The sequence below is a fragment of the Montipora foliosa genome, chromosome 3 (assembly GCF_036669935.1).
Source record: "Montipora foliosa isolate CH-2021 chromosome 3, ASM3666993v2, whole genome shotgun sequence".
NCBI lineage: Eukaryota > Metazoa > Cnidaria > Anthozoa > Scleractinia > Acroporidae > Montipora > Montipora foliosa.
Window position 1 is genome coordinate 9,262,430 of NC_090871.1, and position 12,500 is coordinate 9,274,929.

A 12,500-nucleotide genomic window follows, 5' to 3' on the forward strand; every position below is an offset into this window, starting at 1 on the left:
CCCTTCGACCTTTCTTCTTGGTGCCTGTATTCCGTAATCCAAACGAAGGGTGTGCCACATAGCTCGATAACCCCTCATACAGCCTGGCCCGTCCAATTCTTGTTGAATGGCCTGGTAAATTCGGCATCGTCACTGTTTGCATTCCTTCTTCTTAATCCGTACTCGCGCAGTCTATTGTGCAAAGTACGCATAGACATTTCTGTTGCATGGTACTTTTCTAAGAAGAGTAATATAACCGAGTAATCAAACCCACGCTGAAAATAATAACGAATGAGAACCTCCTCTTTGTCCACGGCTGCTCCACATCTAGAGCAATATTGGTAAGTTTCCTCGACCTCTTCTGAGCAGTTCAAGCACTTAAAAGTCTTAAAAGACACATCCATTCTCGCGACAGATCGCCACATGCGAAGATAACAAAAAAAATGGCGGGGAATGATCCAGGCGCATAATCCGTCACTGGGTCGAGTAATGATGGGTTTATGCTTTGTATAGTAACCTCCTGCATGAATGCTATCAACCCATTAGCTAAGGCAAGAATATGAACACACTTTGTGGGGTAAAGGGGTAGGGGATTAAGCACTCCAGTCGCAAAATAGGTGACATAACATGTTGGTCTAAAGCTAGTATTATGCAACAAAGAGAGATGATAGTTCTCTCTCAAGGGTGAAAATCCCTTGGCTGCAGAAGGGGTAGTAATGCCCTACAGGAGGTGATAATCCTCCGGGGTAACACTCATTCCCATGGCAACACAGCTACAGGGGTACCGATCCCCAGAATGAATAGCTACCATGAGTCTATGGGTGAAAGTGTGACCAGCATGGGAGCACTTAATCCCCAAAAATACACAAAGTGTATTCCCCATAGATGAACAGAGCAAATATTACATGATATGCTAAAGCCAATATTATGATATGCTTAATTAATGCATAGAGTGGTTGTTCAAGACCCAATGAACAGAAGCTCATATACAGTGGAAACATACAGTGGAAAGCACAAAATTGCAAAAATTTGAATGAAATAATAACCTTGCAAAAATACACCAGTAAATAAATAGGGTTTATCAAAACCACTCCATGCAAAGAATGTAAGAAGAACTAACTTGAATTTTGAAGTAGCTCTGAAGCAACCCCAGCTAATATTGATTGTGGGCATTGGATGTTTCTCTCATAACGATCAGATGACCACCCTCTTAGTGTTGTAACGAACCATGGGGGGGGGGGGGAGACCTGTTAAAGCTGCAGCTGTTACGGCACTGAACAATGACGTAATGAAATTTTAAATGTGTTCAGCATAGGGAACGAGAAATGAAAAAAGCTTTGTGAAACTATATATATATATATCTGATGTTCCCAACCCATTACCAGATCACCAGGTTGAGAGGCCACAGAGAGGTACTAATCCTCTTGTGTGGTCCTAATCCCCAGGCCACAGAGAGGTCCTAATCGTCTCATGGGGTCCGAATCCCTGGGCCACTTAGTATGCAACACAGCTATCCTGTGGTCCCATTCTACCAAGGGCGCTGACCATGTAAGTCTGTGGGGCAAAGAGCGACATGTATGGAGCACTTCATCCCCACAAATACACAAAGTGTATTCCCTATGACGAACAAGAAAACAAAATTGAAATAAAAAATCAAGCAATGTGGGGTAATTTACCCTCATTACTGTTACTAGTTTGCAAAATGTCTAGAATTAAAATTATGAGTGCTCGTAACATTAGAAAACTAGTGCCCAAATGTTTGAAAAGCTGGGAATTCAGACTGTTTCCAGGCACTTGCTGGCCCTGCTGAGATTGAGTGTCCAAGATTAGACACTAATCAGGGGAATCACAAGTAGGTTCTCTGTTACTCCTGCTGTTATAGTGGATAAGGACTGCTTCAAGACATCAAGCTGCATGGACAGGATGGTGCTACTGTTGGGTCGATTGTACATGGTTGTATTCCTATCCTCGTCATTGTTCTCTTCTTGTTCCTGCACAGTGTTGAAGCAACAGTTGCATTTTTTTTTTTGTTACAGTAGTCCATGTGTTCTTAGAAGTTCCTATGTTTTAAAACTAAAAGACTAAAATAAAATCAGAAGGGTTAAAACTCAGACTCTAAAATAAAAGGAAGGGAGTTGCCCCCTTGACCGCACAATAAAGTAATTCAGGGCAGTTGAAGCTCAAACACAAAATAAAAATCAGAGGAGTTGCCCCTTAAACCAATCAAAAATTCAGAGCAGTTGAAGAATTCTACTGAGCAAGTGAAGATCAAACACTAAAATTAACACAAGAAAAGGTGCGGTGCCCCTTTACACACAATAAAGTCACAGCAGTGTAAGCTCAGACACTGAAATAAAATCAGAGGGGTTGCCCCTTTTAACACACAATAAATTCTGCAGACTAGCAGTTGAAGCTCAAACACTAAGATAAACATCAGAGGAGTTCCCCTTTGAACACCCAATAAATTCGAAGCAGTTTAAACTCAGGAAAATAAAAATCGTGGTAGTTGCCCCTTTTTAGCCATACAATCAAGTCAGTACAGTTTAAGCTCAAACACTAAAATAAACATCAGAAGAGTTGCCCCATTTAACCACACAATACATGTAAATTCAGAACTGTTTAACACTACAGTAAACCACAGAGGAGTTCAACCTCTTGCAACACAATAAAGTCAGGGCAGTTTAAGCTCAAACAATAAAATAAACATGAAAGGAGTTGCACCTCTATCAACACAATAAATTCAGAGCAGTTGCACCCTGCAAGCAGAACCTTTCTTTTGCTTGCTCGATTTTGGCGTTTTCGAGAAAGGCTCTGCATGAATCGAGTAACATCTTTATTGAATATGCGCTGCATGTTGCCAGGATACAGCCTCAAACCCAAGCCTAATATGCCAGATCTCGCCGCCATCTTGGTTTTTCATGGTACAGCGGGCTCAATTATAACCATCGGTTTTGTCACTAAAGGGACGCTCGCACTGGAATGACCGGTTTGACGAGAGAAAACAAGATTGACTAGTCCAGAAGCTCGGGCTGCGGCGGCTTCAAAGAGTTGACGCGATTCGGGCAGAGCCTACTTTTCTCCTCCTCAATAAAGAGAAAGACAAAAGGAGGCTCTGCTCGCAGGGTGGGGCAGTTGAAGCCCAAACAGTAAAATTAACATGAGAGGAGTCGCACCTCTAACAACACAATAATTTCAGGGCAGTTGAAGCTCAAACAATAAAATAAAAATGAGAGGAGTTGCACCTGTAACAACACAATAATTTCAGGGCAGTTGAAACTCAAACAATAAAATAAAAATGAGAGAAGTTGCACCTCTAACAACACAATAAATTCAGGGCAGTTGAAACTCAAACAATAAAATAAAAATGAGAGGAGTTGCACCTGTAACAACACAATAAATTCAGGGCAGTTGAAACTCAAACAATAAAATAAAAATGAGAGAAGTTGCACCTCTAACAACACAATAAATCCAGGGCAGTTGAAACTCATACAATAAAATAAAAATGAGAGGAGTTGCACCTGTAACAACACAATAATTTCAGGGCAGTTGAAACTCAAACAATAAAATAAAAATGAGAGGAGTTGCACCTGTAACAACACAATAATTTCAGGGCAGTTGAAACTCAAACAATAAAATAAAAATGAGAGAAGTTGCACCTCTAACAACACAATAAATTCAGGGCAGTTGAAACTCATACAATAAAATAAAAATGAGAGGAGTTGCACCTGTAACAACACAATAATTTCAGGGCAGTTGAAACTCAAACAATAAAATAAAAATGAGAGAAGTTGCACCTCTAACAACACAATAAATTCAGGGCAGTTGAAACTCATACAATAAAAGACAAATCAGGGGAGTCGAATCGTTAAAGACACAAGAAAATCTTGAGCAGTCAAGGCTAAAACACTAAAATAGAAGGCAGGGGAGTGAAACCTTGAACTATTGCACAATGTCCCTCCTCAGATGTTTTATCGTATGCATTTGGCCATCGGAAAAATCGCGTCCTTGTGCTGTTGGTTCGTGGTTGTCTACAGGTAGGTTGCTGAGGCATTCACATTTTGGGAACCGCTTGATGGTGTGTTCAGATCTTTCAGGTCCCGAAGCCGGCGTTCAAGCGTTTTTAGAACTCCTGTCAAAGGTAGGTTTGACAGGACTTTTTCGAACTCCTGTCAAAGGTATCCAGTGTTGTAATATAAGGAGTGAAGAAGGCGATAGGCCGGAAGCCGAACACTGTTCGATGGATGTCTGGGTTTCGCATTGGCGGGAAGTCAAACATCCTCCAGGATTTCGTGAAAGCATGATTTGCTCAATCAGAAACTTGCTGGGAGCGCTCCAAAGAGGCAATAAAAGCGCATTAAACAGCTACAAACACACAGTCTTATCACTGTAAACTGTGACTCTTGTCAAAGCTGAAGAACAGAATGAATCACTGAACAGAAGCAAATGGAGAAACACGCTTTGATTGACAGAGGGAAAAGCCAGTGCTGTGATTGGACAATAATTGACTGCGCATGAGGCCCATAGGCTAATTGATCTTTGTGCCCCTGTATTCCTAGCATTTACGGATACATGATTGTTTGCTGTTAGCTTGACTCTAATAAGCTAAAGGTTGTATCATTAACTGTAATTTATATTCTATAAATTTTCTTAAAGTAATCGGGAACATTTGGAGTTGTGTTTCGCATGGCAAATATTGTGTTGTGTTTTGGGAGATTTGCGTTGTGTTTTGCAAATACTGTGTTGTGTTTCGATGACATTGTGTTGTGTTTCGATCATACTGTGTTGTGTTTCCATAATATTGTGTTGTGTTTGGATGATACTGTGTTGTGTTTTAATAACATTGTGTTGTGTTTCGATCATACAGTGTTGTGTTTGGATGATACTTGTAGTGTATGTTCAGTGCATCCTACATGATGTATCTAGCAGTGCAAAGGGTGATGGGATTATTATTATTAAAGCATGGCGGATTAGGTTCGGAGTGTTTCTGGTGTGGCTTGATAATCCATTGGAATCGGTTTCAATACACGATTAAGACACGACATCTGGCGACGAGGATAATCTTTTAGGTCGTGAGAGTTAAATTATGGCCTCTATAAAAGTGGATGATCTACTAACAAGCGTAAAACCCTTCGATCCGAACGGCGAACCTTCGAGCATTGGCCGGCGATGGCAACGATGGATTAAAAGTTTTTCACTATATGCCGACAGCAAGGGCCTCATCATCCAAGCAGATAAAGCTGACAATAAAGTTCAAAGAAGGGCTCTACTTTTGCATTGTGCCGGGGAACAAGTGCAAGACATCTTCGAAACTTTGGCTGATACGGGCACAGCAGTCGAGTATGATGAAAACGGTGGATGCGTTGAACGCATATTTCATTCCGAAGGTAAATTCGACGTACCAAAATCATCTTTTCCGAAGTATGGAACAACGAGAGGGTGAAACGGTGGCTCAGTTCGTGACCAGGTTACGACAAGTTGTGAAAGATTGTGATTACGGGGATCAGGCGGATAATCAAATTCGAGATCAAGTTGTTCAGCGGTGTACGTCCCATGATTTAAGGCGGAAATTGCTTGAGAAAGGTGACACTTTAACCCTAGAAGTTCTACTTAAAACTGCAGCATCATTTGAGGCTGTGCAAGCTCAACTGGAGAATATGAAGAGTAAAAGCACTACCGTGAATCAAGTTCGTGACTCAAGCGCAAACAAGCATCATCATAAAGGGAAGAAGTCTTCGGGTGAGCCTGGAAACAAAACGTGTTACCGATGCGGCAACAAAGGACATTTCGGACGAGACCCGGAATGCCCTGCGAAAGGAAAAACCTGCAGGTCATGTGGTGGTGCTGATCATTTCTCATCGCAATGCAGAACAAAGGAACGTAAACGTGGAGGCGATAAGAAGCCAAAAGAGATGAGGAAAGTGAGATACATGCAGGGAGAAAATGATGACGAGGAAGATGAGTATGCATTCACTGTAAAATCATCGTCACAGCTTGGAAAAGTGGAGGTGATTGTGGGTGGATGTGTTGTAAAAATGGTGATTGATTCAGGGGCGAGCACTAACATTGTAGACAAAGGGGTATGGAATGACCTAAATCAACAGAAGATTGTCTGTGTATCCAAGAAGTGTGACAAGAAGCTTTATGCATATGGCAGCAAGAAGCCATTAAAAGTTTTGGGGACATTTTCAGCGTTGACGAAAGTAGCTGAGAACGAGGTTCAAGCTGAATTTGTTGTCATTGATGGTGAAGGAGAAGCACTACTTGGAAGAGAAACTGCGTTGCAACTAGGTGTGTTGAAATTAGGAGTTCCAGTTTATACAGTGCAGTCCAAAGAAGTGATCATGTCTGATTACAAAGGAGTATTTGATGGTGTAGGCAAGTTGAAAGACTATCAAGTCAAGTTACATGTTAATCCTGATGTACCTCCAGTGGCCCAGCCAGTCAGGCGTACTCCATTCAGCCTTCGCGACAAGGTGAAGAAGAAGGTTGAGGAACTTGTAAATATGGATATTATCGAGCCAGTAGAGGGCCCGACACCGTGGGTTAGTCCGGTAGTATGGTGCCGAAACAGAATGATGAAATTCGGCTATGCGTGGACATGCGTAGAGCCAACGAAGCCATAATCAGAGAACGCTACCCCATACCTACTGTAGACGAAGTGCTACAAAGTCTGAACCAAAGCACAGTATTTAGTAAGCTTGATTTGAAGTGGGGGTATCATCAATTAGAACTCCATCCAGATTCCCGTTGCATTACTACGTTTATCACTCACTGTGGATTGTTTCAATATAAGCGCCTTATGTTTGGAATAAGCTCTGCCCCAGAAGTGTATCAGCATGTTATCCAGCTAGCACTTAGTGACTGTGAGGGAGTTGCTAATATCTCTGATGACATAATTGTACATGGCAAAACTACCAAGGAGCATGACGAGAGACTAAAGCGAGTCCTAGAGAAACTGAAAGAGAAGAACTTAACTCTTAATGCAAAAAAGTGTAAGTTTCACATGACCAAACTAGTGTTTATGGGACTCATGCTAACAAACCAGGGCATCGGTCCAACTGAAGAGAAAGTGAAAGCTATTGTTGAGGCGAGAGAGCCGCAGAATGCATCAGAAGTTAGGAGCTTCCTGGGACTTGCTAACTACAATGCACGGTTCATCCCAGATTTCGCCACGGTAGCTGAACCTTTGCGTAGACTGACAAAGAAAGGTGTCTGTTTCAACTTTGGAAACGAACAGAGAAAAGCATTCAATGAGCTGAAGAGCAGATTAGCAAGTGCTGAAACCCTTGTGTATTTTAACAAAGATGCCAGGACACTAATTATAGCTGATGCAAGCCCAGTTGGTCTTGGCGCGGTACTTGTTCAAGAGCAACAAGGAAGAAAGAGAGTTATCAGTTATGCCAGCAAAAGTCTGAGTGACGTGGAAAAACGGTATTCTCAAACCGAGAAAGAGGCGTTGGCAGTTGTTTGGGCGTGCGAACGCTTCCATGTGTACCTGTACGGCATTGAATTTGAACTATACACAGATCACAAACCATTGGAGACAATATACTCAAACAAATCAAAGCCCTGTGCCAGAATTGAGCGGTGGATTCTGAGGTTACAACCATACAGTTTCAAAGTAAAATACTTGCCAGGAGAGCAGAACATTGCAGATTCGTTATCACGCTTACTTCAAGAAGAGAACCAAGCAGTTTCAACGGTAGCGCACAAAGTATCAGATGAATTTATCAGATTTGTAGCAGTAACCTCCACTCCACGCGCAATGACGACACGCGAGATTGAAGATGCATCAGCAGAAGATGAAGAACTAAGTGAGTTGCGGAATTGTATAGCGGGGGGAACTTGGAGGAAAGACCAGCTCAAGCAGTACATACCTGTAGCCAGTGAACTGTGTGTGATTGGCAAGCTTATTCTCCGTGGTAATAATAATAATAATAATAATAATAATAATAATAATAATAATAATAATAATAATAATAATAATAGGTCTTTATTGTTTTTTAAGCAAAAATACATGCTAAAAAACAAGAACAGTTACATTAAAAGTAGCCGAAATAATTAATTAGAATTACAAGGCTATCGACATTACATTAAATAGCTACTCTATATTAAAAAAAAAGCCTGTTAAAAAAACTATTTTTAAAACGCTGGGTATTAACCCTAGGGAGTTGACTACTAGGAACTCGGAGGCGTGCCGAGCTTTCTTTCATTTTGGGGACTGAAGGGTACAGAGGGTGACCGGGCATACCGGAGATCTTCTTGAATAGTGAGCGATCAACCTCTTCTAATACGCCATATATGTCAATTCGGTACGAAACATATTTGCGTTTAAAGCAGCGCTGTAGAAAATTCTGAACCGTCGTTAATTCAGGTATTGAGGAGGCATATACGGGTAGACCGTACGTTAGTTTGGGTAGAACAATTGATCTAAAAACGTAATCTACGTCTGGTTGTTGGTATCCCTCTTTACGTAAACATCTTATCACATAAAGACACTTGTTGGCCTCCTGCAGCTTAACCTTAATATGCTCGTTAAATCTATGATTGCTTTGTAAAGTAACCCCTAACACTTTTAAACAAGAAACTTGCGTTATATTGTTCACAGAGTCTATATCCTGAGCAACCTTCTTACAAAGTATTAGTTCGTTGCATTTTGTAGGATTACATGCCATGGCATTATCTTGGGTCCAACTGAAAAACTGATTGACAACCTCTTGAGAAAGATCTATTTCATTTTTACATACTTTGACTAGCAAGGTGGTGTCGTCAGCATATTTAACTATGCTGGTAAGGTCATTATCCCTAATGGCCAAATCGTTGACAAACAAATTAAAAAGATGGGGCCCACTGACACTACCCTGGGTTGTTCCTTTGTTCACATTGTGCCATTTGTAGATAACACCCTTGAATATCAGTCTTTGTTTCCTATCCATTAGAAAGCTTAAGTACCAGTTAACCAGATAAGGATTGAGATCAAGAGCCTTTAGTTTTTCCCCAACTAACGAGTGTTTTACATTATCAAAAGCTTTTGAGAAATCCATTGCAAAAAGCCTAACATAGTTACAATCCTTATCATCAAGTGCCCTTAAGTAATTATACTGTATTTGAATCAAGGCGTCTGTACAGCTGTAGCCCTCCCTATACGCATATTGTGTGACAGTCAGATTTTCTTCAAAGACTTTCTTACTGTAATGATGGGATACAGTTCTTTCAAAACAGCGTGCTATAACTGGAGTCACGTTAATTCCCCGAAAATCCGAATATTGAACAGGAGTGTCTACCTTTGGGAGGGAATTGATGTTAGCTTCTTTCCAAGCTGTCGGCCATGTGCAAGAGGACAGAGACTTGTTCCACAAAGCAGTCACCACAGGAGCGACACTTGTACAATTGTCCCTCCAAACCCAAAACGGCAACCCATCGGGGCCAGTAGCGGTTTTTTTAATCTTGGATAATGCCACCATCACATCAAATTCCTGGAGCTCTGGGGGTGGGTGTGTCTCAGGGTTTACCCTGAGAGGCACTGGTTTAACGTAGTTCTCATCATTGTACAAATCCCCAAAATAATCATTGAGACCAGCAAGAAATTCCTTTTCTAAATATGGCTGTGGTTTCTCTTTCCTTAAGGTGATTTTATCCACTCTACTCCACCAATGCAAACTCCCCTGTGCTCCATTCCTACCCCAGTTTTTTCGATTTTCACCAATCAACTTGTAGATCTTCGATGACAAGTCCTTCACTTTGCGAACGTGGCCCTTATCAGCAGCTCTTTTTTTCTTCCTTAACAAATATTTAACTAGTGGAGTAATCCACGGAGGGTCACGGGAAGACATCACAACTCTCCTCACAGGGAAACACTTATCCATAAGATTGTGCAGTTCCTTATTTAATATGCTAGTTGCTATTTCAACATCCGGAGCATTAATCACAGGTGTCCAAACAAAATCTTCTAACTCTGAAGTAAATTTTATCTTGTGATGCTCTCTAAAATCCCGAAAACAGCATTTAGATCGGATTGGTTTAATTTTGTTCCCCGGAGGAAGTATCACGCCCCAGTGGTCAGTCTTTATCAGCGCTTGAAAGCGTAAAGGGTCGTTGAACAGCTCAGGGTGGTTTGTGAGGCAGTTATCCAAGATGGAAGTCCCTCTGGTAGCGAAATTCACCATAGGCACAAGGCCAGATGAAGTGAAAAGACAGTCCAGATCTAATCGGTTCAGATCACCTCCACAAAGTACTACCCCATTTGGATGCATATCTAAGAATGTATCACAACGATCGATGATGGTATCAATAAGATCGCCTTCATCATACTGAAAACTTGGAGGATGGTACAATCCAGTGATCAGCATATGATGTCCTGACGGAAGTAGTAATTCCACACTCAGCATCTCGAAGGAGCGTTCGCGATTAACATTCAAAACCTTTAAGTTTTCCCGCACATACACTGCAACTCCACCTTTCTTTCGCTTATCAGTTCCGGCCCAATCTCTATCTCTTCGATATACTGTACACCCTTCAATAGCAACAATACTGTCAGGTATTGGTACCAGAATCGTAATACCTAGCAAGTTGAGATCCCGAGTTCTTACGTTAGCACACGAAGGACATCCTGGTATTGTTAGTATGAAGCAGAGGCTGAGATCAAAAGTATGGTGGCCCGGGATCGACAAAGTGGCAGAAAAATTTTGTAAAACGTGTTTTGGGTGCCAGCTAGTGAGCAGTCCCGCCCATCCCGAACCAATCAAGTCGACCCCCTTGCCACAAGGTCCTTGGCAAGACTTGGCCTTGGACTTGCTAGGTCCTTTACCGTCAGGCGACTCTGTGTTGGTCGTAGTTGATTATTTCAGCAGATATTATGAAATTGAGATTATGCGTTCCACGACATCTGAGAAAATCATTGCGAGTCTGGAGAGGATCTTCATGATCCATGGTTTACCACTATCAATAACCAGTGACAATGGTCCGCAGTTTGTTTCAAATGAGTTTGAGAAGTATTTGGAAGACTGTGGTATTGAACACAGAAAGACCACGCCATTATGGCCCCAGGCGAATGGGGAGGTGGAAAGGCAGAAGTAGGCCAAGTAGCCCTCGCCTCCAAGAAGCTCCAGCACTCCATAACGTTCATCCAAGAGACCCATATGACAGGTTCCGGCCGTATCGACGACTGGGATGAACCAGACCTCCAAGGCTACTCTTTTGTCTACTCCGGATTCTCCAAAAAATCCGCCGGTGGCGTCGCCGTAATCTGCAACCCAGATGTACGGATCCTCGACATCGAGCACGTCATGCCCGGGCGTATTCTACGCGTTAGACTCAACCACCTAGGTATCAAACTCATGGCTTGGTGCGTGTACTCTCCGACGAATGTAGCCGCCAAGGACCCCGAGAAGGCCGAAGCCGCGAAAACGTCATTCTACCGCCCACTGGACAAATCTGTCAAAGCCATGAAGAAAGACTACCCAGGGTACCACTGCATCATCGCCGGCGACTGGAACGCTACCATCGGTCGCAACGCTCTAAAAACCGAGTACGTAGGACTCAACCTCGACGACTATGACACTACCGACAACGGCGATCGACTCTGCTCTTTTGCCAACGAACATCGGCTTTACATCGCGAATACGGTTTTCAAGAGTAAGGATATTCACCGTAAAACCTGGATCTCAGCTGATAAGAAGACTGAGAAACGACTGGATTATTTTCTGGTTGATAAGTTTTTATGGAAATCCTCGATGAGCTGCAGGGCCTACATACCCGCGTCGGAAATCTACGAATCTGACCACCTGTTGCTAGGTCTTCGAGTACGCCTCCCCTCCAAACGCCAACGCCGCAACATCTTCCAAAAACGCCCACCGAAACCCAAACCGAACCTCAAACTCCTCTGCGATGACGCTAAAAAGCGTAAAGCTTTCTCCAACATCACGCGTAGTGAACTTTTCAACCACCCTCTCTTCCATGACCGTTCTCCGAATGCGATTGAGCAGAGAATCTCCGATGCGCTCAACGTTGCTGCAACGGACACCTGCCCACCAGCCGAAAATGAGGACCCAGTTTGGTATACCTCAGATTTCAAGGCTAAGATCGAAGAGATGCTCGCTGAGAAAGACCCTAAAAAGCGAAAAAAGAAGATCCGAGAAATGCGCAAGCTTCGGCAAACGCTAAAAAGTCACTACTACAAGTCACGCTCTCAAAAAATCAACCAGGCTGCAGAAAATCGCAAAATCGAAGAAGAGTTTCGCCTCATGCGTGAAGCCAAAATGGTCAAAAACAGCGACAAGCTGGTTTGCCCGCCTGAAAAACTCCGTGAACACTTCACCAACCACTTCGGCTCTCGTGAAGTCAAAACTCCCCCCGAAATCTCCGACCCTGAAAGCCACCCGTATGTCCTCCCAGAACGCGAAATCGCCGTTGATGAGTCCCCTCCAACAGTTGAAGAAGTTAAAAGTGCGTTCTCAAAGCTCAAAAACGGTAAAGCTATCGGCACCGACGGTCTTGCCGCTGAGCTTTTGAAATACAACGAC

At 42.6% G+C, this 12,500-nt stretch overlaps 1 protein-coding gene across 1 annotated transcript; it reads left to right on the forward strand.

Moving 5' to 3' along the window:
• The first annotated feature begins 4,957 nt into the window (after window positions 1-4,957).
• Window positions 4,958-6,720, forward strand: LOC137994472 (uncharacterized). Its single transcript, XM_068840052.1, has one exon. It carries the CDS (start codon window positions 5,178-5,180, stop codon window positions 6,600-6,602), a length of 1,425 nt encoding a protein of 474 aa, XP_068696153.1. The 5' UTR covers window positions 4,958-5,177; the 3' UTR covers window positions 6,603-6,720.
• The last annotated feature ends 5,780 nt before the right edge of the window (window positions 6,721-12,500 follow it).

Bases quoted from the DNA above. Each gene is read 5' to 3' on its own strand.
- LOC137994472 (XM_068840052.1), top strand. From the start codon at position 5,178: ATGCCGACAGCAAGGGCCTCATCATCCAAGCAGATAAAGCTGACAATA.